General features: G+C 46.8%; 1 protein-coding gene across 2 annotated transcripts; it reads right to left on the bottom strand.

The window, feature by feature from the left end:
* Positions 1-1,657: 1,657 nt before the first annotated feature.
* On the bottom strand, positions 1,658-23,188 carry TP53 (tumor protein p53). Of its 2 annotated transcripts, none has more exons than XM_060685253.2 (10): positions 23,096-23,188; positions 18,913-19,043; positions 18,216-18,536; positions 14,562-14,748; positions 13,449-13,561; positions 10,652-10,761; positions 10,100-10,221; positions 3,176-3,297; positions 2,885-2,991; positions 1,658-2,757 (listed from the first exon to the last, which is right to left on the bottom strand). In XM_060685253.2, exons 2-10 carry the CDS (start codon positions 19,015-19,017, stop codon positions 2,667-2,669), a joined length of 1,278 nt encoding a protein of 425 aa, XP_060541236.2. In that variant the 5' UTR covers positions 19,018-19,043; positions 23,096-23,188; the 3' UTR covers positions 1,658-2,666. The 2 variants fall into 2 exon arrangements, with proteins under 2 accessions (XP_060541236.2, XP_060541235.2); XM_060685252.2 differs by lacking the exon at positions 23,096-23,188 and adding an exon at positions 22,894-23,050.
* Positions 23,189-23,544: the final 356 nt, after the last annotated feature.

Genomic DNA, 23,544 nt, shown 5'->3' with positions numbered 1-23,544 from the left:
GGCATCTTTCTCCCAAACAGGGCTGCCCTCTTCTGGTACCGGGTGGGAATAAAACAGGTAAAGCCCCACGGCAAGGAGGAAGGCTGAGCGTTGTGGGGAGGGGGGGTGGAGGGTGTCCCCCGTGGCAGGCCCTCAGCCCAAAATCTGGCTTTTGGGGGAGCTTGTTTGCACCTGGCCGATGGTGGCCTGGAAACTCCGCTTCATGGACTGGGAAGGGAGCGGGTGTTAGTTCACTTCGCAGGGCTTCTATTAAGAGACATGGACTTCAACTCCCAGAATCCCCCAACTAGGATGCTTTAAGAGGGGTGGACTTCAACTCCCAGAATTCTCCAGCCAGTGTGATTTAATATAGGTGGACTTCAACTCCCAGAATCGCCCAGCCAGCCTGCTTTAAGACTTCAACTCCCAGAATTCCCCAATGTGATTTACTATAGGTGGACTCCAACTCCCAGAATTCCCCAGCTGGCATACTTTAAGAGGGGTGGACTTCGACTCCCAGAATTCCGTAGTCCCTTTGATTTAGTATAGGTGGACTTCAACTCCCAGAATTCCTCAGCCAGCATACTTTAAGACTTCAACTCCCAGAATTCCCCAGCCAGCCTGCTTTAAGACTTCAACTCCCAGAATTCCTCAGCCAGCCTGCTTTAAGACTTCAACTCCCAGAATTCCTCAGCCAGCCTGCTTTAAGACTTCAACTCCCAGAATTCCTCAGCCAGCCTACTTTAAGACTTCAACTCCCAGAATTCCCCAGCCAGCATACTTTAAGATGGGTAGACTTCGACTCCCAGAATCCCACAGGTAGGATGCTTTAAGAGGGGTGGACTTCAACTCCCAGAATTCCTCAGCCAGCCTGCTTTAAGAGGGGTGGACTTCAATTCCCAGAATCCCACATCTAGGATGCTTTAAGAGGGGTGGGCTTCCACTCCCAGAATTCCCTAGTCACTGTGATTTAATATAGGTGGACTTCAACTCCCAGAATTCCTCAGCCAGCCTGCTTTAAGCCTTCCACTCCCAGAATTCCCCAGCCAGCATACTTTAAGAGGGGTGGACTTCAACTCCCAGAATTCTCCAGCCAGCCTGCTTTAAGACTTCAACTCCCAGAATTCCCCAGCCAGCCTGCTTTCAGATGTGGAACAGGAAGAGGAGGAGGAGGAGGAGAAGAGAGGGAGGAATGGGAAGGAGAGGAGTAGAGGGAGGAGGGGAAGAGGAAGGAGAGACACAAAGAGGAGGAGGAAGAGGAGAAGGAAGAACAGGAGAGGGAAGAGAAGAGGAGAGGGAGAAGGAGGAAGAGGAGAGGGAGGAGGAAGTAGATGAAGGACTATGAGGATTTTCTTGGATCTGGGTTGTTTTCTTGCGAACGGTGTTTCATATATAAACAGAGCAAATTCCCTCTCCCTTCTCACACTGATGACGTTCCCTAGTTGGGTCATGAAACGTCTACAGAAGAAAACTACCAAAATCCCCACTTTTTCCCCATCCCCAAAGATCCTAGAAGGAGGGGTTGAGATTGAACAGACAGGATTTAGGGAATTTTTGTAAAACAGAGACGATGTATCCGGCCCAACCAGACATTCCTGGACAATTCCATTTTTTCCCACCCACACCCCGGTTTAGAATTAAAAGCTTCGCCTCGATCCAAGGACCATTTCTGTCCAGCTTTTAAGGAAAAAAAAAAAACTATTTTATTCGGTACAAAAAGCTGGGTGAGCAAACAAGGGGAAGAATCCAGTATATATATAAAAAAAGGAATGTGCTAAGGAAGAGATGCAAATAAAAAAAGTCATTTTTTAAAAAACAAAAACATGGAAATAGGAATCCTAATCTACAAAGAAATTAATACTGTATTAATGCACAATGTAATAGATTTGTTAAAAATTACGGGACCAGCAGGTTCGCTGGTGTTTTTTTTTGCAAAAGCTTGGCAAGGCCCAGGACTACAACTCCCAGAATTCCCCCTGCCGGCAAATTGTGGACTTCCAACTCCCAGAATTCCCCTTCTGTGGAATTCTGGGAGTTGAAAAAGTCCTACATTCGAATCCTGGCCAAGCTTGCAAAAAAAAAAAAAAACAAATTTAGCCAAACCCTTTGCTGGTGGGGAAAGGAAGAGGGACGAACAGTTTAGGGAGAGGGGTGAGGAACCAGCCGTGACCACCCCTCTCCCCAAAATTGCACTTTTAGGAAATGACACCCCCACCCCATTTGGGGGGATAGGAAATCCGTAGGAGGGGGCCGTTTTGATTCCCATGTTGCAAGGGGAGGGATTTTTAAAAAAAACAATTTGGAGGGGGAATGGAGAAATGAGGCAAACTGGCCATCCCTTTTAAAGGGGTGGGGGGCTGCAATATGAGGATCCCCCCATGGAAGAGAAGGATCCGCCCCTCTTCCATGCCCATGCTGGAGAAAGGGCAGGTGCCCCCCCCCAAAAAAAAAGGCTGGAGAAAGGAGAGGAAGGCTTGGAGCCAGGTGGGGATCCCCAGCTAAGATTGGGGAACAGGTGGCAGCCATTTTTTGGGGGGTGGGTGATGGGGACCCCAAAAACCCAGGTTTGGGAAACGGAGCAACCTTGGAAGTCAAAACAGAGAAGGAAAGATGGCGGGAGAAGGAAGACGAAAGCATAATAAACAAGGCGAAAAAAATTGGGGTGGGGTGGGGTACGGGACACCCCGCTAATTGGAGTCCAGGGTCTCGTCCTTCACCCGAACTTTCTTCTGATGGGGGGAAGGCAACTTGGCTCCTCGTTTCCGGCTCTTCAGGATGCTGGGGAAAGAAGAAAAAAAGAGAGAGAGAGAGAGAGCTTGAGTCAGTGAGCCAAGCCGCAAAGATGGGATTCGCCCAGGAGGCGACAGAGGTGAATTTGGGGTGAGTGGGGGGGTCCGTCACTTACCTTTTCCCGGACTTGCAACCCTCCGTGTTCTCCCTCTGCTGAGCTTCTTTGCATTCCAACCCTTCTAAAATTTCCTTTAGGATGTTATAATGTCTGCGGTTGCGAGTCTGGAAACAAAATGGACGCCTCTCAAGATGCCGGCTCGGGGTTCGAGATGCGCCAGTGACCCCCACCCCTCAGTCCTTTAGCCCCTCTGTCCCCCAAAACTGGAATGTCCACCTCCCGAAGGGCCAGTGGTCACCCCTCATCCCTCTCCCCAAACCGCCCAGGGAGGCCCAAAGCAAAACTCACAACGAGCTTATAAACTTCGGGCTCGGATCCGCATCCCGATTCACGTTCGGCTTCGTCGTCCTCGGGCGGGATTTGCGCCGGTCTCCTGCTGGGGGCGCCAGGACGCTGGCCTTGCGAAGGTGCTGGAGAAGCGAGAGGCAAGGATGAGGGGACAAAAAAACCCAACAACCCCATCGCTGAAATCCTGCTGTCTTCCGGGCAAGAAAAGGAGACCACAAGGAAGTTCCCGAAGCCTCTGAATTTAGTGCCGTGTCTGCTCCTTACAACTTCCTCTTCCATCTCCCCCACCTCTTGTTTTCACGATCAAACAATTTATGGATAACGAGGAGAGGTGACCTATAAATTTAATCAATAAAAACTGAACAGCTTTGCAACATCCTGTGGCGGGATGTTCCACAGATTAACAGAGGTTTGTAGGAAGAGATTCTTCCCCATGAGCCCACTACACTACTTTACTGCTGAAAATCTGCATAGGAATCTTCTAACTAAACTGCTTTATTGCTGAAAACCTCTGCGCGAGAATCTTCTAACTAAATTGCTTTATTGCTGAAAACCTCTGCGCAGGAATCTTCTAACTAAACTGCTTTATTGCTGAAAACCTGCACAGGAATCTTCTAACTAAACTGCTTTATGGCTGAAAACCTGCACAGGAATCTTCTAACTAAATTGCTTTATTGCTGAAAGCCTCTGCGCGGGAATCTTCTAACTAAACTGCTTTATGGCTGAAAACCTGCGCAGGAATCTTCTAACTAAACTGCTTTATGGCTGAAAGCCTCTGCGCGAGAATCTTCTAACTAAACTGCTTTATGGCTGAAAACCTCTGCGCGAGAATCTTCTAACTAAATTGCTTTATTGCTGAAAACCTCTGCGCAGGAATCTTCTAACTAAATTGCTTTATTGCTGAAAGCCTCTGCGCGGGAATCTTCTAACTAAACTGCTTTATTGCTGAAAGCCTCTGCGCGGGAATCTTCTAACTAAACTGCTTTATTGCTGAAAGCCTCTGCGCGGGAATCTTCTAACTAAACTGCTTTATTGCTGAAAGCCTCTGCGCGGGAATCTTCTAACTAAACTGCTTTATTGCTGAAAACCTGCACAGGAATCTTCTAACTAAACTGCTTTATGGCTGAAAACCTGCACAGGAATCTTCTAACTAAATTGCTTTATTGCTGAAAGCCTCTGCGCGGGAATCTTCTAACTAAACTGCTTTATGGCTGAAAACCTGCGCAGGAATCTTCTAACTAAACTGCTTTATGGCTGAAAGCCTCTGCGCGAGAATCTTCTAACTAAACTGCTTTATGGCTGAAAACCTGCACAGGAATCTTCTAACTAAACTGCTGTATTGCTGAAAACCTGCACAGGAATCTTCTAACTAAATTGCTTTATTGCTGAAAGCCTCTGCGCGGGAATCTTCTAACTAAACTGCTTTATGGCTGAAAGCCTCTGCGCGGGAATCTTCTAACTAAACTGCTTTATTGCTGAAAACCTGCACAGGAATCTTCTAACTAAACTGCTTTATGGCTGAAAGCCTCTGCGCGGGAATCTTCTAACTAAACTGCTTTATTGATGAAAGCCTCTGCGCGGGAATCTTCTAACTAAACTGCTTTATTGCTGAAAGCCTCTGCGCGGGAATCTTTTAACTAAACTGCTTTATTGCTGAAAGCCTCTGCGCGGGAATCTTTTAACTAAACTGCTTTATTGCTGAAAGCCTCTGTGCAGGAATCTTCTAACTAAATTGTGTTATTGCTGAAAGCCTCTGCGCAGGAATCTTCTAACTAAACTGCTTTATTGCTGAAAGCCTCTGCGCAGGAATCTTCTAACTAAACTGCTTTATTGCTGAAAGCCTCTGCGCGGGAATCTTTTAACTAAACTGCTTTATTGCTGAAAGCCTCTGCGCGGGAATCTTCTAACTAAACTGCTTTATGGCTGAAAGCCTCTGCGCGGGAATCTTCTAACTAAACTGCTTTATTGCTGAAAGCCTCTGCGCAGGAATCTTCTAACTAAATTGCTTTATAGCTGAAAGCCTCTGCGCGGGAATCTTCTAACTAAACTGCTTTATTGCTGAAAGCCTCTGCGCAGGAATCTTCTAACTAAATTGCTTTATTGCTGAAAGCCTCTGCGCGGGAATCTTCTAACTAAACTGCTTTATTGCTGAAAGCCTCTGCGCAGGAATCTTCTAACTAAATTGCTTTATTGCTGAAAGCCTCTGCGCGGGAATCTTCTAACTAAACTGCTTTATTGCTGAAAGCCTCTGTGCAGGAATCTTCTAACTAAACTGCTTTATTGCTGAAAGCCTCTGTGCAGGAATCTTCTAACTAAACTGCTTTATTGCTGAAAGCCTCTGCGCGGGAATCTTCTAACTAAACTGCTTTATTGCTGAAAACCTGCACAGGAATCTTCTAACTAAACTGCTTTATTGCTGAAAGCCTCTGCGCAGGAATCTTCTAACTAAATTGCTTTATTGCTGAAAGCCTCTGCGCGGGAATCTTCTAACTAAACTGCTTTATTGCTGAAAGCCTCTGCGCGGGAATCTTCTAACTAAACTGCTTTATTGCTGAAAACCTCTGCGCAGGAATCTTCTAACTAAATTGCTTTATTGCTGAAAGCCTCTGCGCGGGAATCTTCTAACTAAACTGCTTTATTGCTGAAAGCCTCTGTGCGGGAATCTTCTAACTAAACTGCTTTATTGCTGAAAGCCTCTGTGCAGGAATCTTCTAACTAAACTGCTTTATTGCTGAAAGCCTCTGCGCGGGAATCTTCTAACTAAACTGCTTTATTGCTGAAAGCCTCTGTGCAGGAATCTTCTAACTAAACTGCTTTATTGCTGAAAGCCTCTGCGCGAGAATCTTCTAACTAAACTGCTTTATTGCTGAAAACCTGCACAGGAATCTTCTAACTAAACTGCTTTATTGCTGAAAACCTCTGCGCGAGAATCTTCTAACTAAATTGCTTTATTGCTGAAAACCTCTGCGCAGGAATCTTCTAACTAAATTGCTGTATTGCTGAAAGCCTCTGCGCAAGAATCTTCTAACTAAACTGCTTTATTGCTGAAAACCTGCACAGGAATCTTCTAACTAAACTGCTTTATTGCTGAAAACCTGCACAGGAATCTTCTAACTAAACTGCTTTATGGCTGAAAGCCTTTGCGCGAGAATCTTCTAACTAAATTGCTGTATTGCTGAAAACCTGCACAGGAATCTTCTAACTAAACTGCTTTATTGCTGAAAGCCTCTGCGCGAGAATCTTCTAACTAAATTGCTTTATGGCTGAAAGCCTCTGCGCGGGAATCTTCTAACTAAACTGCTTTATTGCTGAAAGCCTCTGCGCGGGAATCTTCTAACTAAACTGCTTTATTGCTGAAAGCCTCTGCGCGGGAATCTTCTAACTAAACTGCTTTATTGCTGAAAGCCTCTGCGCGGGAATCTTCTAACTAAACTGCTTTATTGCTGAAAACCTGCACAGGAATCTTCTAACTAAACTGCTTTATGGCTGAAAACCTGCACAGGAATCTTCTAACTAAATTGCTTTATTGCTGAAAGCCTCTGCGCGGGAATCTTCTAACTAAACTGCTTTATGGCTGAAAACCTGCGCAGGAATCTTCTAACTAAACTGCTTTATGGCTGAAAGCCTCTGCGCGAGAATCTTCTAACTAAACTGCTTTATGGCTGAAAACCTGCACAGGAATCTTCTAACTAAACTGCTGTATTGCTGAAAACCTGCACAGGAATCTTCTAACTAAATTGCTTTATTGCTGAAAGCCTCTGCGCGGGAATCTTCTAACTAAACTGCTTTATGGCTGAAAGCCTCTGCGCGGGAATCTTCTAACTAAACTGCTTTATTGCTGAAAACCTGCACAGGAATCTTCTAACTAAACTGCTTTATGGCTGAAAGCCTCTGCGCGGGAATCTTCTAACTAAACTGCTTTATTGATGAAAGCCTCTGCGCGGGAATCTTCTAACTAAACTGCTTTATTGCTGAAAGCCTCTGCGCGGGAATCTTTTAACTAAACTGCTTTATTGCTGAAAGCCTCTGCGCGGGAATCTTTTAACTAAACTGCTTTATTGCTGAAAGCCTCTGTGCAGGAATCTTCTAACTAAATTGTGTTATTGCTGAAAGCCTCTGCGCAGGAATCTTCTAACTAAACTGCTTTATTGCTGAAAGCCTCTGCGCAGGAATCTTCTAACTAAACTGCTTTATTGCTGAAAGCCTCTGCGCGGGAATCTTTTAACTAAACTGCTTTATTGCTGAAAGCCTCTGCGCGGGAATCTTCTAACTAAACTGCTTTATGGCTGAAAGCCTCTGCGCGGGAATCTTCTAACTAAACTGCTTTATTGCTGAAAGCCTCTGCGCAGGAATCTTCTAACTAAATTGCTTTATAGCTGAAAGCCTCTGCGCGGGAATCTTCTAACTAAACTGCTTTATTGCTGAAAGCCTCTGCGCAGGAATCTTCTAACTAAATTGCTTTATTGCTGAAAGCCTCTGCGCGGGAATCTTCTAACTAAACTGCTTTATTGCTGAAAGCCTCTGCGCAGGAATCTTCTAACTAAATTGCTTTATTGCTGAAAGCCTCTGCGCGGGAATCTTCTAACTAAACTGCTTTATTGCTGAAAGCCTCTGTGCAGGAATCTTCTAACTAAACTGCTTTATTGCTGAAAGCCTCTGTGCAGGAATCTTCTAACTAAACTGCTTTATTGCTGAAAGCCTCTGCGCGGGAATCTTCTAACTAAACTGCTTTATTGCTGAAAACCTGCACAGGAATCTTCTAACTAAACTGCTTTATTGCTGAAAGCCTCTGCGCAGGAATCTTCTAACTAAATTGCTTTATTGCTGAAAGCCTCTGCGCGGGAATCTTCTAACTAAACTGCTTTATTGCTGAAAGCCTCTGCGCGGGAATCTTCTAACTAAACTGCTTTATTGCTGAAAACCTCTGCGCAGGAATCTTCTAACTAAATTGCTTTATTGCTGAAAGCCTCTGCGCGGGAATCTTCTAACTAAACTGCTTTATTGCTGAAAGCCTCTGTGCGGGAATCTTCTAACTAAACTGCTTTATTGCTGAAAGCCTCTGTGCAGGAATCTTCTAACTAAACTGCTTTATTGCTGAAAGCCTCTGCGCGGGAATCTTCTAACTAAACTGCTTTATTGCTGAAAGCCTCTGTGCAGGAATCTTCTAACTAAACTGCTTTATTGCTGAAAGCCTCTGCGCGAGAATCTTCTAACTAAACTGCTTTATTGCTGAAAACCTGCACAGGAATCTTCTAACTAAACTGCTTTATTGCTGAAAACCTCTGCGCGAGAATCTTCTAACTAAATTGCTTTATTGCTGAAAACCTCTGCGCAGGAATCTTCTAACTAAATTGCTGTATTGCTGAAAGCCTCTGCGCAAGAATCTTCTAACTAAACTGCTTTATTGCTGAAAACCTGCACAGGAATCTTCTAACTAAACTGCTTTATTGCTGAAAACCTGCACAGGAATCTTCTAACTAAACTGCTTTATGGCTGAAAGCCTTTGCGCGAGAATCTTCTAACTAAATTGCTGTATTGCTGAAAACCTGCACAGGAATCTTCTAACTAAACTGCTTTATTGCTGAAAGCCTCTGCGCGAGAATCTTCTAACTAAATTGCTTTATGGCTGAAAGCCTCTGCGCGGGAATCTTCTAACTAAACTGCTTTATGGCTGAAAGCCTCTGTGCGGGAATCTTCTAACTAAACTGCTGTATTGCTGAAAACCTGCACAGGAATCTTCTAACTAAACTGCTTTATTGCTGAAAGCCTCTGTGCAGGAATCTTCTAACTAAACTGCTTTATTGCTGAAAGCCTCTGCGCGGGAATCTTCTAACTAAATTGCTTTATGGCTGAAAGCCTCTGCGCGGGAATCTTCTAACTAAACTGCTTTATGGCTGAAAGCCTCTGTGCGGGAATCTTCTAACTAAACTGCTGTATTGCTGAAAACCTGCACAGGAATCTTCTAACTAAACTGCTTTATTGCTGAAAGCCTCTGTGCAGGAATCTTCTAACTAAACTGCTTTATTGCTGAAAGCCTCTGCGCGGGAATCTTCTAACTAAATTGCTTTATGGCTGAAAGCCTCTGCGCGGGAATCTTCTAACTAAACTGCTTTATGGCTGAAAGCCTCTGCGCGAGAATCTTCTAACTAAACTGCTTTATTGCTGAAAGCCTCTGTGCGAGAATCTTCTAACTAAACTGCTTTATTGCTGAAAGCCTCTGTGCAGGAATCTTCTAACTAAACTGCTTTATTGCTGAAAGCCTCTGTGCAGGAATCTTCTAACTAAATTGCTGTATTGCTGAAAGCCTCTGTGCGAGAATCTTCTAACTAAACTGCTGTATTGCTGAAAGCCTCTGTGCGAGAATCTTCTAACTAAACTGCTGTATTGCTGAAAGCCTCTGTGCGAGAATCTTCTAACTAAACTGCTTTATTGCTGAAAACCTGCACAGGAATCTTCTAACTAAACTGCTTTATTGCTGAAAACCTGCACAGGAATCTTCTAACTAAATTGCTGTATTGCTGAAAGCCTCTGCGCGAGAATCTTCTAACTAAACTGCTTTATTGCTGAAAGCCTCTGCGCGGGAATCTTCTAACTAAACTGCTTTATTGCTGAAAACCTGCACAGGAATCTTCTAACTAAACTGCTTTATTGCTGAAAGCCTCTGCGCGAGAATCTTCTAGCTAAACTGCTTTATTGCTGAAAGCCTCTGTGCAGGAATCTTCTAACTAAATTGCTGTATTGCTGAAAGCCTCTGCGCAGGAATCTTCTCAATGAAGAGCTGGCACCTGCTAAGAGTTCAATAAGAGTCCATGAAATTGAAGGGAGGTCGGACTTCATTCACTTGTGGCTATGTAAGGATTCTAGGCTTATTCCTCTTTTGACTCCGCCCACACATTCGGCCATTCCTACATCCTTCCAATTTACCCTTTTTTGTAGTTTCCGAGGATTTTGCTTTCTGCTGGAAGGTGAACTCCTCTGATCGTCGGTCTCGTCCGGGGCAGGCGCAGACCCGAACCTCAAAACATCGGCGTCCCAGAACCTCCCCCCTATGGCGAAAAAAGAGGTGTCCTTAGACATTTTGGAAGGACGGACAAAGCACTGGGTTCAAATTCTAGTACATACCACGCAACCCATGATCCTTTCCGAGATATTTCCTTACTAGAATCCCCAATGCCTTCAACGACGACTGAGCTTCTCATGTACAGCGAGTCCTCAACTTAGGAGCGGTCGCTTTTAACGACTGTCCAAAGTTACGAAGGAGCCCAAAAAATGGACTTACGACCTGGATTCTTACGACAACTTGCTTTTACGGCCGTTGGCGATGCCACGTTGTTTTCTGGAAATGGATATTTACTTCCTGCTTCCAGCGAAAAATAAAAATAAAAAGGCCCCCCTCTAGGGAGTCTGCTTAACGACTGCAGCGTTCTCTTCCCGACCGTCACAAAAAAAAAAAAAAGGAGGAAGAGCGGTACTCACTGTGCCGTCTCCAAAGTCAGGATGGTCTGGATCGGGCGCCGATTCATGCCACCCATACACGAACTGTTGCACATGTAATTGTACAGGATGATGGTACACGCCATCCCCACCTGAAGGATGGAGAGAGAGAAATTTGCACAAATGCAACCAGTCCTCGCTTAGCAACCATTCAAAGTTACAACGGATCTCCACAGGGTACCCAGTTCCCAAGTTTCAACAGCTGCCTCCCCCCCGGTCATGTGACCACACTTTGGGTATTAGCAACAGTGCCTAGAGGTGGCGCTCTTGCCTCACAATCAGGAGGCTGTGAGTTCGATCCTAGGTAGAGGCAGATATTTCTCTCTCTCTGGGCACAATGAGAATTTATCTGCCGAACAAAACTCCGCACTGGCGACATGAAAGGCATCCGGCCATTAAAAAACACTCTGCTAACTCCATCCAGTAGCCCAGACTCCACCCCGCAAAGGATTATGGGGTCGTTAAAAGAAGATGATTTACTTCTTGGTACAACGGGCGCACGACTCGTTTAACAACCACAGCGTTCGCTTAACGACCGCTGCCAAAAAGGTCATAAAATCAGGTGGGTCTTTAAATAAATAAATTATTTTATTTTTATACCGCCCTTCTCCCAAAGGACTCAGGGCGGTGTACAGCCTATTAAAAGCACAAAGACAGACATCAATTAAAAATAATTAAAATTATTAAATAATTTTGGCTCAGATTTAAAACCCCCAAAATTTACAACTGTCATCACTTACGACCGTAAGGCTCCATTACAGTCATAAATTGAGCGATTATGTCTATCCGAGGTTTCAAGGATAGACATAATCCTTGAGGGGGAAGCTGGGAAGAAACTCATTAAAAGGGACAAGGGAGAGGATGGAGAATTTCACAGAGGGCAAAACAGGGCAGGATCCAATGGAACTGCCTGCCACAAGAACCAGCCATCCCAACCATTTTAAGACCAATTTCAATTTATTCCTAACAATCTCACGTTTGGCATCCTAGAAAGTTAGGACAGGGCTCCCCACAGATGAAAAGGAAGCATCAAACTGAGTGGAAACCCCGCTCCCCTCCAAAGTTGGCAATCCCGCACCCCACAATTATAACATTTGAGTACCCTCAGATGCTGCAACTGGCTTCATTAATTAATTAATTAATTAATTAATTAATAAGTTATTCATTCCATCAACCCCCGATAAGGCAACTCTCGGCAACTTAAGAGATTGTTCAAAGGAGAAAAACAGAGAGAGAGAGAGAAAAAAAAATGTAAATATGCGAATGAAAACATTTTTTAAAACGATGCCAAAAGAAAAAAAGGAGAAAAAGAGTGAAAAAAATTTAAATATGCAAATGAGAACATTTTTTTAAACGATGCCAAAAGAAAAAGGAGAAAAACAGTGAAAAAGATTTAAATATGCAAATGAGAACATTTTTTAAAAACGATGCCAAAAGAAAAAGGAGAAAAAGAGTGAAAAAAATTTAAATATGCAAATGAGAACTTTTAAAACGATGCCAAAAAAAAAAAAAAGGAGAAAAAGAGTGGAAAAAAATTAAATATGCAAATTAAAACATTTTTAAAACAATGCCAAAAAAAAAAAAAAAAAATCTCCCCGAGAACCAAGAGATGGATGGTGCAAGGTTGGGGGGGGGGTGTCCTTCGGAAACCCCCCCAGTTAAGTAGCACGTTCTTCCCTTTTAAAACCCATTTCCAGGCCGGCGCAGCTCCTTCTATACCCCTCTGCCCTGGCGACGAGCAATAGAGCTTCCCTATTCAGGAGCAGTCTACCTGAAAAGACCTAATGTCAGAATCTAGGGGGCAGGGGGGGCGGGGGGAAAAACCCTGCCGGTATTTCTAGAATACAGACCCTCGGCCGGGTACCCCAAAGAGGGCAGCAGACGAAGAAATGGGTACGGCGTCAAAAATACAGCGATATAGGATGGGATTGCGCATTTTTTATATTGCACTAATTCAGGGGGTTCGGGCAGTGATGGCTAATTTTTTTGCCATCGCATGCCAAAAGTGTGTGTGGGGGCGTTTTGTCACACGCGTGTGCCCACACCCATAATTGTATGCGCCCTGCCCCCCCGCGTATTCGCATGCGACCCCTGCTTTTGGCACGCGATGGCACAGTGGGCCCAGTAGGCCCGTTTTTCGCCCTCCCCAGGCTCCGGAGGCTTTCTAGGAGCCTGGGGAGGGCAAAAACAGCCTTCCCCACCTCCTAGAAAGCCTCTGGAGCCTGGGGAGGGCAAAAACAGCCTTCTCCACCCCCTTGAAGGCTCTCCGGAGGTCAGAAACGGATCGTTTGCTGACTTCCGGTGGGACCGGAAGGCCCGAAAATCAGCTGGCGGGCGCGTACATGCGCGCCAGAGCTGAGCTCGTGTGCCCATCAATATGGCTCCGCGTGCCACATGTGCCATAGGTTCGCCATCACGGAGTTAGGGTTAGGGTTCAGAGACATGGGGAAGAGGGATATGGGCAGGCTGTGATACAAAGGGTGGTGAAATCTGCTTGGTTCTATTCGGCCCGCCGAACTGGTAGCGCCGGGAGGATCTACCCACCTGCCGGGACGTCATTACGTCCTTTTTTTTAACCCTCTGCGCATGCGCAGAAGAGGCACACGCTCCCGTTCCCGAACCGGTAGTGAAGATAAGCGGATTTCACCGCTGGCTTGTACCTTTGTACAAGCCCTTTGTACCCACAAGTCGCCACTACAGATTCGCCTGAACTGGTACGAACCGGCTGAATCCCACTTCTGCTCTTCACCCTTCCCCACCCCGCCACAAAAAAATTCACCTGAGGTTTCTGGTAAGGAACCAAGACGCTGTGCCGGTTGGTGGCTGGGTCTCTGTAGTAATGAGTCTGGGGGTTTCCTTCGACCCGGATGAGATGATCGGCGGGGGTCACCCCTGTGCCCAATCAGAAATCGGGGAGCGGGGTAGAAAAAAAAAGAAAAATAAGAGGAGTTTTGAGTTTATGGCCATTGCAACTGCAGAAGTTTCACTTTGGAGGCCGGAGTTTCCCGCCCCCTCCCCAATTATAATTGACCCTCGACTTACGACGGTTTGCTTAGTGACCGTTCGAAGTTACGACGGCACTGGAAAAAAGTGACTTAGGATCGTGTTTCACCCTTACGACCGCTGAAGCGTCCCCAGGTTTCAAACCCTCTGCAATACAGCCTGCCCACGATCCCCCCATTGTGTCCCTGAAGACCCCTCCCCAGATTTCAAGCCCCCTGCAACACAGCCTGCTCACGACCCCCTCCCCGAGTCCTAGAAGACCCCTCCCCAGATTTCAAGCCCTTTTTATCACAGCCTGCCCATGTCCCCCTCCCCCTGAGTCCTAGAAGACCCCTCCCCAGATTTCAAGCCCTTTGTATCACAGCCTGCCCATGCCCCCCTCCCGTGTCCCAAAAGACCCCTCCCCATATTTCAAGCCCCCTGCAAAACAGCCTCCCGATGACCCTCCCGTGTCCTAGAAGACCCCTCCCCATATTTCAAGCCCCCTGCAAAACAGCCTGCCCATGACCCCTCCCTGTGTCCCTGAAGACCCCTCCCCAGATTTCAAGACCTTTGTATCACAGCCTGCCCATGTCCCCCTCCCCGAGTCCTAGAAGACCCCTCCCCAGATTTCAAGCCCTTTTTATCACAGCCTGCCCATGTCCCCTTCCCGTGTCCCAAAAGACCCCTCCCCATATTTCAAGCCCCCTGCATTCCAGACTGACCATGACTTCCCTGTGTGCCGGAAGGCCCCTCCCCATATTTAGGACCCGCTGCATCACAGCCTTCCCACAACCCCCCCCATCCTGGAAGACCCCACCCCAGATTTCAAGGCCCCTACATCCCAGCTTTCCCATGACACCCCTCCCCATGTTCCAGAAGACCCCTCCCCCCGAAGCCCCCTGCTGACCATCGTTGTGGTCTTGGTTTCGTTCGTGGTGGGGGCAGCGCCTGACCACTTCGGCCATGTGTTCGGATCTCTTGTATACGGCCATGGCCCGGACCACCGAGCCGAGAGGGGGAGCCCCGGACATCTTCACCAGCACTTTGCAAGTTTTGCCCATTTGGCAAAAAAGCTTGTTCAGCAGCGGCGAGAACTGCGGGCGAGAAAAAAAAAAATCAGGATCAGAGGAGGAGAGAAAAGAGCCAATTCGGAACGGAGAAAAGAAGGAGCCGGAAGGGACCTTGGAGGTCTTCTAGTCCAGCCCCGTGCAGTTAAAAAGTTTTGAAAAATTTTCCCGGAACGAATCAAAACAGGCAGTCCCTGACTTACAACCATCCCACTTAGTGACCGTCCGAAGCTGTGACGGCGCTGAAAAATTCACGTTAAGAGCTACTCACATAATCAAAGTTGAGGCACGTGGCAACTGACTCACACTTATGACCGTTGCTGTGTCCCATGGTCACGGGGGTCAAAGTTCAAACGCTTGGCGACCGACTGGTATTTATGACGGTCGCAGCGTCCCCCAGGTCACGCGATCCCCTTTGCCGACTTTCGGACAAGCAAAGTCAAGGGGGGAAAAGCCAGATTCACTTAACGACCGGGTTACTGACTTAAAAACGGCAGTGATTTGCTTAACGACGGCGGCAAGAAAGGTTGCAAGATGGGGCAAAACTCACTGAACAAAGGTCTCATTTAACAACAGAAATCCTGGACTCAATTGTGGCCGTTATATCACTTCAAAACTGTGGCGATTTGCTTAACGACGACAGCGAGAAAGGTAAAACGGGACAAAATTCGCTTAAAAGTCTCACTTAGCAACAGAGATTTGGGGCTCAATGTTGGCCGTAAATCGAGGACTTTATAAACTGCATTTATAGAATTTAGAGACGCCTTCCATCTCGCAAAGAGGTTGTCATTGTGAGTTTTTTCAAAATGCCCCCCCATAATACCACTCTCGTCCCCCCCCCTTAACGGTCTGCCTTGCATTGCGACCGTTTGTTGGTGGGACCGTGGAGGGGGGAGGTAAGTTTACATCGCACCCCCATTTCAAGCAAGCCCCTTACCCACATTTTCCAACTCGACGCTTGGTATTTTGTCCCCTTCTGCCTTCATTGCAAGAGAAAAGAGAATTTGGGGTGTTGGGAGGGGGTCTCTCGCCACATGCTGGAAAATGGGGTGGGGTCTTTACCCCCCAACCCCACCCTCCCCAAGGAATCTGGGATCGTCCTTTGCCAAAACTCATCCGAGAAACATGTCCAGGCATGTTGCGGGCGGGCAGCGTTCTGCGCAAGACAGAAGGAAGGGGGGGTGGTCTCCATCGGGAGCCCCCCACCCTTCTTCAAAGCCCAGCCATTGGATGGGCAGGCCGAAAACGGGGGAAAAAAGGGGGGCAGTCATCCCCATCCAAGAATCAGGAAAGCGACCGATGGCCGAAGAAGCGAATCGAATTGTTGAAGTCTCAGCTAGAAAAATCGGGGCGCCAGCTAAGCGGTGAGTTAAAAATTGGGGTTCGGGGCACCCCCCTGCCATCTTATGGGGTGCAAATAAATTGGGGAGTGGGGAAAAGGAAAGGTCTTCTCCCAGGTTCTTGCCAGTGTGGGGATCTCCAAAAGATGCACCAGTAATTCACTCAAGGACGGGGAAGTGGGGGATGTCTCACCGACATTTCTGGGGGTCCCTATGAGGCTAAAATCCAATGAACGGTATGCAGGGAGTCCTCGGCTTACGCCCACAATCGAATCCAAAATTTACGTTGTTAAAGTGAGATGTTGGTTGAGTTTTGCCCCATGTTATACGACTTTTCTGGCCGCCGTCGTTAAGCGAATCATGTCAGCGGTTAAGGCAGTCACCCGGTTGTTAAGTGAATCCGGCTTTCCCCGTCAGGAGGTCGCCAAAGGGAGATCCCCTGACAGCCCCCCACCCCCCGGGGGACCCTGCCACCGTCATAAATACGAGTCAGTTGTCAATCGTCTGAATTTGGATTGCGTGATTGTGGGGCTGCGACCATCGTAAGTGCCAAAAACAGTCATAAATCATTTTTTAGTGCTGTTGTCACTTCAAACGGTCACTAAATGGACTGTTGTAAGTTGAGGACTATCTGTATTCATGGAAAGAGGGGGGGGGAGTCTCCTAGGGGTGGCCCCAGGAGCAGGAAGGTGTGGACTACCTCAAAGCAAAAATCAGATTTCTGCCGTTAAACGAGACAACGGTTGGGTTTCGCCTCGTTTTACGACTTTTCTCGTCGGCCGTTAAGTGAATCACCGCTGTGGCTCAGTGAGGGACACTGCGACCGTCATAAATACGAGCGGGTTGCCAAGCGCCCCAATTTTGATCACGTTGATCAACGGTCGTTAAGTGTGGAAAACGGTCCTAAGTCAGTTTTTTTTCCAGTGCCGTTGTAACTTGGGTCACTAAATGAGCCGTTGTAAGTCGAGGACCACCTGTAAAGCTGAGACCTCTTTAATTTCTGGAAAACCCATCAGCCACTTCCCTCCTTCTGGGTATATTTTTGAAATAACTGGGTGCCTGATTTGCAGGATACCCATAAGGCACCCCTGGGGGGCGCCAGGTTGGAGAAGCTACAAGAGATTCTCCCGCCATGGCCACCAGCAAAGCAGGCTGGGAGTTGTAGTTCAGAAACCTGAGGGCGCCCACGCACCTCACCTCAAAACTACAGGTTGTCCTTGACTTATGACGGTCTTTGAGCCGGACGGTCGTTAGCCGGTCGATTAGCAGCTCATCATCGTTCGACCTCTTTAGTGGCCGTCGTTAAGCAAACACCACGGTCCTTAAGCAAACCCATTGCTCGTCATGAGGCATTTTGCAGGGAAATTGGAAAGGTAGCTTTTGATAAAAATGTTGTCAAGTTGCGGTTGTGGGATTGTGGGACAAAGCAAAGGGGCTGAGTTGCAGTCACCTGACCGCCGGGGAGGGGAGCATGATCGGAACCCGAAGCCCAGGTTGCAAATATGAATTTTAGGTCTGCGATAAGACGGTCGCTAAGCGAACGGTCGTAAATCAAGGACTACCTGTATGTAACAGCCACCTCGATCCTGACCAACATTGGGGACAAGATTGCACATATTTCGCACTCAGAACCCCGCTTTGGAAGAAGTGAGGCCCTTCCGAACCTCACAATCTTTTGCGGAAGCCACAAAACTAAATAGCCCATCCTGTGCGCTTTTAACAAACCAGGATCGATGGCAAACAGAGATTGCCGGCAGGAAACCCGGAATCTAGGTTAGGTTGACCTCACCCGTCCACCCTGTGTGCTCTTTTAACAAACCAGGATCAATAGCAAACCGAGATCGCTGGCAGAAAATGCGGAATCTAGATTAGGTTGATCTCACCCATCTACCCTGTGCAATTTTAACAAACCAGGATTGATGGCAAACTGAGATTGCCAGCAGGAAACATGGAATCTAGGTTAGGTTGACCTCATGCGTCCATAGGGGGAAAGGATCAACACAGTGTGGTGGCCATTTTGACTTTTTTGACCTAACTGCCCTCCCTGATGTCCCTGATGGAGACAGAGGACCCATTTTTTTGGGGGGGGGGGAAGACCCCTGCCCCACAATTTAACTCCTACAACTGGCGATCTCCCCCGGTCCCACTTCGTACGGTGTAAGTGACCGACTTGGCGGTGCCCGACTGTTCAAACTCCAGATTGAAGTCGAAGTGGCCAGGATAGTCTTCGGTGGGGGGGAAGACGCAGCTCTCCCCAGTCCCGTAATCTTTGGGGGGATGGAGCAGGTCCCCCGAAAAGGCCAAATCCTGGATGATGGTGAGGTCTTCTCCCACTGTATAGCCTTCGGCCACAGTGGCTAACGGAGAACCGGCCGTCGGCGCCAACAAGCCAAAGTTGGTTTGATCCATGGAGCTGTTCCCTTCCGCGGGGAAGGAGGTGATGTCTTGTTGGGTGGGGGCCATCATCTTCGATTCCTAAAAACATGGAAATATATGATAATTATATAATTATGGAATGACCCGCGAAGAGTCCACAAAATGAAATTTACATCTTGATTTTAAAGCTATGGCTTCCTGATTTGACAAACCAACAATTCCGGGCAGTTCAATGCCCGAGAAGCCACAAATCGTGGCTTAAGTCAATAATACACATTCAGGGTTTCCTCCACAAGCCACCTTGTAAACTAGATGACAAGGTAGCGTGTGGCATCAATTCAGGCAGACAAATTGATTATGATAAATCCGTGTTTTTCAAACTTTTGGGATGGACTTCAACTCCCAGAATTCCTCAGCTGGGGAATTCTGGGAATTGAAGTCCACCCAAACGGCTGAAGATAATTTTCGCATTCACCCAAAACGGATCGACGAATTGGGATGTCCAAATCTCCTCAAAGGTCCCTTGGCTGAGGGGTGGGCTCAGCGATGGGTCGACGTCTTCCTCCGCGACTTGGTCCATGTTTATTCCTCTTTCCGACGGGGAAACTGAGGCAGGAAAGAAAGAAAGAGAAAAGATAGAGGCAAATGTCCATCTCTTTCACCCCATCCAAAATGGGCAAGAAGAACGTAATTTCCTTCCTGGGGTGGGGGGGTGGGCAATGTGGCAGGATTACCAATCCCAGGATAGTCCTCGACGTACGACGACAATGGAGCCCAAAATTTCCATTAAGTGAGACAGTTGTTAAGTTGTTAATTTTGCTCCACCCTCTTGCTATTAAGTGAATCTTAATTTAGTCACCCGGTTGTTAAGCGAATCGGGCTTCCCCAGTCGGCTTGTCAGAAGGTCGCAAAAGGGGATCACATGCAGCAACGGTCATAAACGTGAAACACGGACACGGCAACTGTCATATATGTGAGTCAGTTGCCAAGCTTTTGAATTTTAATCACACGACCAATGGTCATAAGTGTGAAAAACGGTCAGAAGTCATTTTTCTCAGGGCTGTCATAACTCCAAACAGTCACTAAACGATTCACTGTTGTAAATCGAGGACTGTCTATATAATAAAAACATATTTCCAAAGACTCAATGCTAGCTTGTAGGAAAAACTGCTCTATTTTAATTGCAATAAGCAATGATGGTCTGTTCAGACAGAACCGTAAATTAAATCCAAGCAAGCTAGATTGTGGTCTAAATCCATGCATAAACTACACTTTCTCTCGTGAATTCCTCCCCCCCCAACGAGGTTTTTCCATTTGTCTCCTTTGTCCTTAATGCGTAACCATGAATCAAAGTTTGAGCAGCATAGTTGGCTCAAATATATATATGTGTGTGTGTGTGTGTGTGTGTGTGTGTGTGTGTGTGTATGTGTATATATATATATATGTTACAAACTATTCTAGCTTAGTAAAATAAAATTTTACTTTTACTTTTTAATTTTAAAATTTTAAGTTCTGGAGTTCGCAGTATGTCTGCTTCTTTTTTTACAAATATATGTATATATATTTGCGGAAAATGATGGGTGGATTGTATGATGCAACCCGGAATATTGATAAAAAAAAATGTGTCAGAGATCATTGATAGATCTGGAAAGCAGGGGCAATACAGGTAATCCTCGATTTACAACAGTTCCATTTAGCGACCGTGCGACATTCCGGCGGCACTGAAAAAAGTGACTTACGACCGTTTTTCACGCTTACGACCGTTGCAACATGATCAAAACATGGCTCATATTTACAACGGTCGCAATGTCCCCCTTTTTGCGACAAGCCAAGTCAACGGGAAAGCCAGACTCACTTCACGACCGCGCGACTCGCTTAACAACGGCAGCGATGACAACTTTAGAAAGAAAGGTCGGAACAATGGAACAAAAAAAAAACTCACTTAACAAACATTTCATGGAGCAAACGGATATTTATTTATTTATTTTGGCTCAACTGGAATTGCAGATGATAAATGATAGGTTGAAAAAAGCAGAGAAAGGATTTTTTTAAACCTTAAAAAATAAATTTAATTTAATTTAATTTAAAAATAAATTTTAAAAAATTAAAAAAATAATTTTACACAAGAGCCTGCTTCCTTCTGAGACAGGAAAGGAGAATATGAGGGTATGTCCATTTAAAAGTTTGTTGAACGCACCAGGAAATGGCTGCTCCAGATTCGATGTGCAGCAAATTAAGTAGAGAAACCGGTCAGATTAAAAATTAGGGGCAAAATGAACCAGGGAAAAAAATTTATTGAAGTGTTTTGGCATTAAACGCCCAGAATAAATGTTTGCCTAGCAGGCGGAGTTCCAAAATTAAAAAAAAAAAAAAATGCAAAATGACATACCTAAATAGGTATTTTATTGTCTTTTTCAATACCTCCTACCTGGATACCTGGTACATGCTACTGGTACGAAATTTACCTGTTTTCCTTTTTTAAAAAAATTATTTTTTTGCTAGAGACTTTTTTATTCCATATTTTATGTACATAGACAGCATTATTGCCAACGTTATTTTATTTTTTACGCGATGCGTTTCATTTCCTTGCTTGCAGGGTTTTGCACAACCCTGAATTAACTGGAACGATGTTTTTTTTTTCTTTTCCAGATTTGGCCCCTTTAAGGCAGGTTAGACTTCAACTCCCAGAATTCTGCTGGCTGGGGAATTGTGGGAGTTGAAGTCCAACCTGTCTTAAAGGGGCCATGCCTGTGGAAAAAAAAAACTGATTTGAGACTTTTAAAGAGACTTCAGACTCTGCAGCTTCCAAATTCTGCCCCTATCCAATACCCCCAAATCGGACATTTTCTTTGGAGTTTCCACACCCCCCCCATTGATTTATGCACTTACTTATTACAGATTGCTATTTTGCCTTGATGCTGTTACCTAGTTTGGTCGCAAAACGTCTCCAAGAAAATCAACCAAGCTCAGAGAAGCAACCAAATCCGATTTTTCTAACCTTGCAGAAATATGCACACACACACCCCCCAGCTAAGTTTTCAAAACAGGCAATCCACGCTGTTATTTTTCTTTTAAAGTAGTAAATTAATTTAAATTAATTTAATTTAAATTCGTTCCCCCCACCCCCAGCCTCCCGGAAACAACCATCAACCTGGCGCCGGGCTCGATTAGCAAATTTTGCAAGGATCAAACAAACAACAACAAAAAAAGATTAACCTGCTTTCGTTTCTCATCCTTTTAAGCAAAAAAAAAAAAAACAGGAGGACGCCAGCGAGGCTATACCGCAGCGTAAAGAGGGGAGGGGACATGATTAAAGCCCTCCCCGGGCCTTATTCGTTCAGAACTATTTTTCTTCTCATCTTTAAAACACGATGTGTCTGGATTTGGACGTGCAAAAAACCCACATAACCCCTTTTTCTACAAGCAATCCCAAATCCCCCCCCTCCGGCCCTTTCTTTTGGTTCCTTCCCACCGCAGCCGACAACGGAGCGGACTGTACCATTCGGAGGATGATCCCGGAGATTGGGGGGTGGGGGAGAGAGAGAGAGAGAGAGAAAGAAAAACGAATCCGATTTTCCCCGCGAAGATTTAAGCCAGAACTCGGCCTCGCATCGGTTCTACTTCGGTTTAAAAATCAGACGTCCATTGCAAGATCTGTTTCTCGACCCCCCCCCCACTCCCAAAAATCCAGGATGGGCTTTTAAAATACCGTCTCTAAATGGGGGGGGAGTGGGGGGAGAGACCCTTCCTCAAAAGAGGAGAGACCCTTCCTCAAAGAAAGCCGTTGCAATCCTTCAGCAGCCCCTTCCTCGAATTCAACCCGCCCCCTCCTTGCATTCTGACCCCCCACCCCACTCCACCCCGTCTTTCAAAGTCTCTACAACTCCAACAAGTAGTAAAACTATTATTGGGGAGGGGGATTTTATTTAGCAACCGGGGAGGAGGGAGGAGAGGGGAGGACAGGAAAGATGGACAGAGCATCGTTAACGTCTTTCCAAACCCCCCTCCCCACAATTTTCCTTCTCCCGACCCCCCCCCTTCCCAGAGATGTGATTGCAGAGGGGTGGGGGGGGGGCTTCCCATTGTGTCAAAGTGGGGCTGGGGGAGCAATTTGGCAAGCCAGGCTGGGATTATTATTTTTTTGCGGGGATCCCCACCTTTCCCATTTGGGGAGGGGGTGTCGTTTTTTCCCCCCCGCTCCGAACAGAGCGTGGGAAAAAAAACAAGAACGCCAACGTTCCATCGGTGGAACGCTGGGAACCGCGGCGTTCCAAAGCCGAACGCGGAGGGCCCCAACGTTCGATTCTCTCCCCACCACTTTCACTTTCTCGGCTCCCGCCAGCCAAGCCAGCCAGCCGGAGCGGAGCGGAAGCGCCGGGTTGAGTCAGCAACCGGAGCCCCCCAAAAACCGAGGTTTACCCCTCCCCACAATACGAAGACCCTTCCCCGGGTTTACCGACTCCGCTCCGGGCTTCGATCCCGTCGTTCCGTCCGCCGCAGCCAGGGAAAAGCGAGATGAATTCCCCGGGTGCAGAAAGGCACACACGAGGTGGGGATTCCCCCCGGCCTCGAACCCGCGGCATGGAGCGAGTTCTCGCGAGGGAAGGGAGGGAACCATCTTTGGAGCGGGCATCTAGCCGGGCTGGGTAGAGCTTTACCTGTTGCAATGCAGCCTGCAATCTTCTTTCTTTCTTTCTCCCCACCTCCAACCGATCACTTCTGCAGCATCGCTCCCTCCGCTGCAGGAAAAAAAAAATCCCCCCCTTCTTTTTTCTCAGTCGAGGCTTTGCAAAGGGCAGGACTACATATCCCATCATCCCCCAAGCGGAGGGAGGGGCCAGGGAAAGCCGCGCCCCCCTTCTTTCTTTCTCTTTGACGCTAAAGGAATGCCCTCCCCCTTTCTCTTCCCCCCCCCAAAACAGAAGAACCTTTGCAAACTGAGAACTTTTCGAAAGTTTTGCAAAGCGAGCCTCCCTCTGCAGGAGCAGTCTATCGTGCGAGAGCAACGGGACGAGGGGTGGGAATGTCTGGAGGGGTGGGAGGGGGCGGCTCCCAGAATAGAGGGAAGGGGAAATGGGGTGGGGGGGTGAAAATGAGCTAGGGATCC

This window comes from Pantherophis guttatus, chromosome 4 (assembly GCF_059756535.1).
Source record: "Pantherophis guttatus breed Tessera chromosome 4, ASM5975653v1, whole genome shotgun sequence".
NCBI classification, from domain to species: domain Eukaryota; kingdom Metazoa; phylum Chordata; class Lepidosauria; order Squamata; family Colubridae; genus Pantherophis; species Pantherophis guttatus.
This window is presented reverse-complemented; position numbering and strand designations above follow the sequence as displayed.

Coding starts and splice junctions, on each gene's coding strand:
- TP53 (XM_060685252.2), bottom strand. CDS start 23,020: ATGCCGCGGGTTCGAGGCCGGGGGGAATCCCCACCTCGTGTGTGCCTT. Junction 13,562..14,561: donor AAACCAAGACCACAACGATG/GTCAGCAGGGGG, acceptor GATTGGGCACAG/GGGTGACCCCCGCCGATCAT. Junction 2,758..2,884: donor GGTTGCAAGTCCGGGAAAAG/GTAAGTGACGGA, acceptor TTCTTTCCCCAG/CATCCTGAAGAGCCGGAAAC.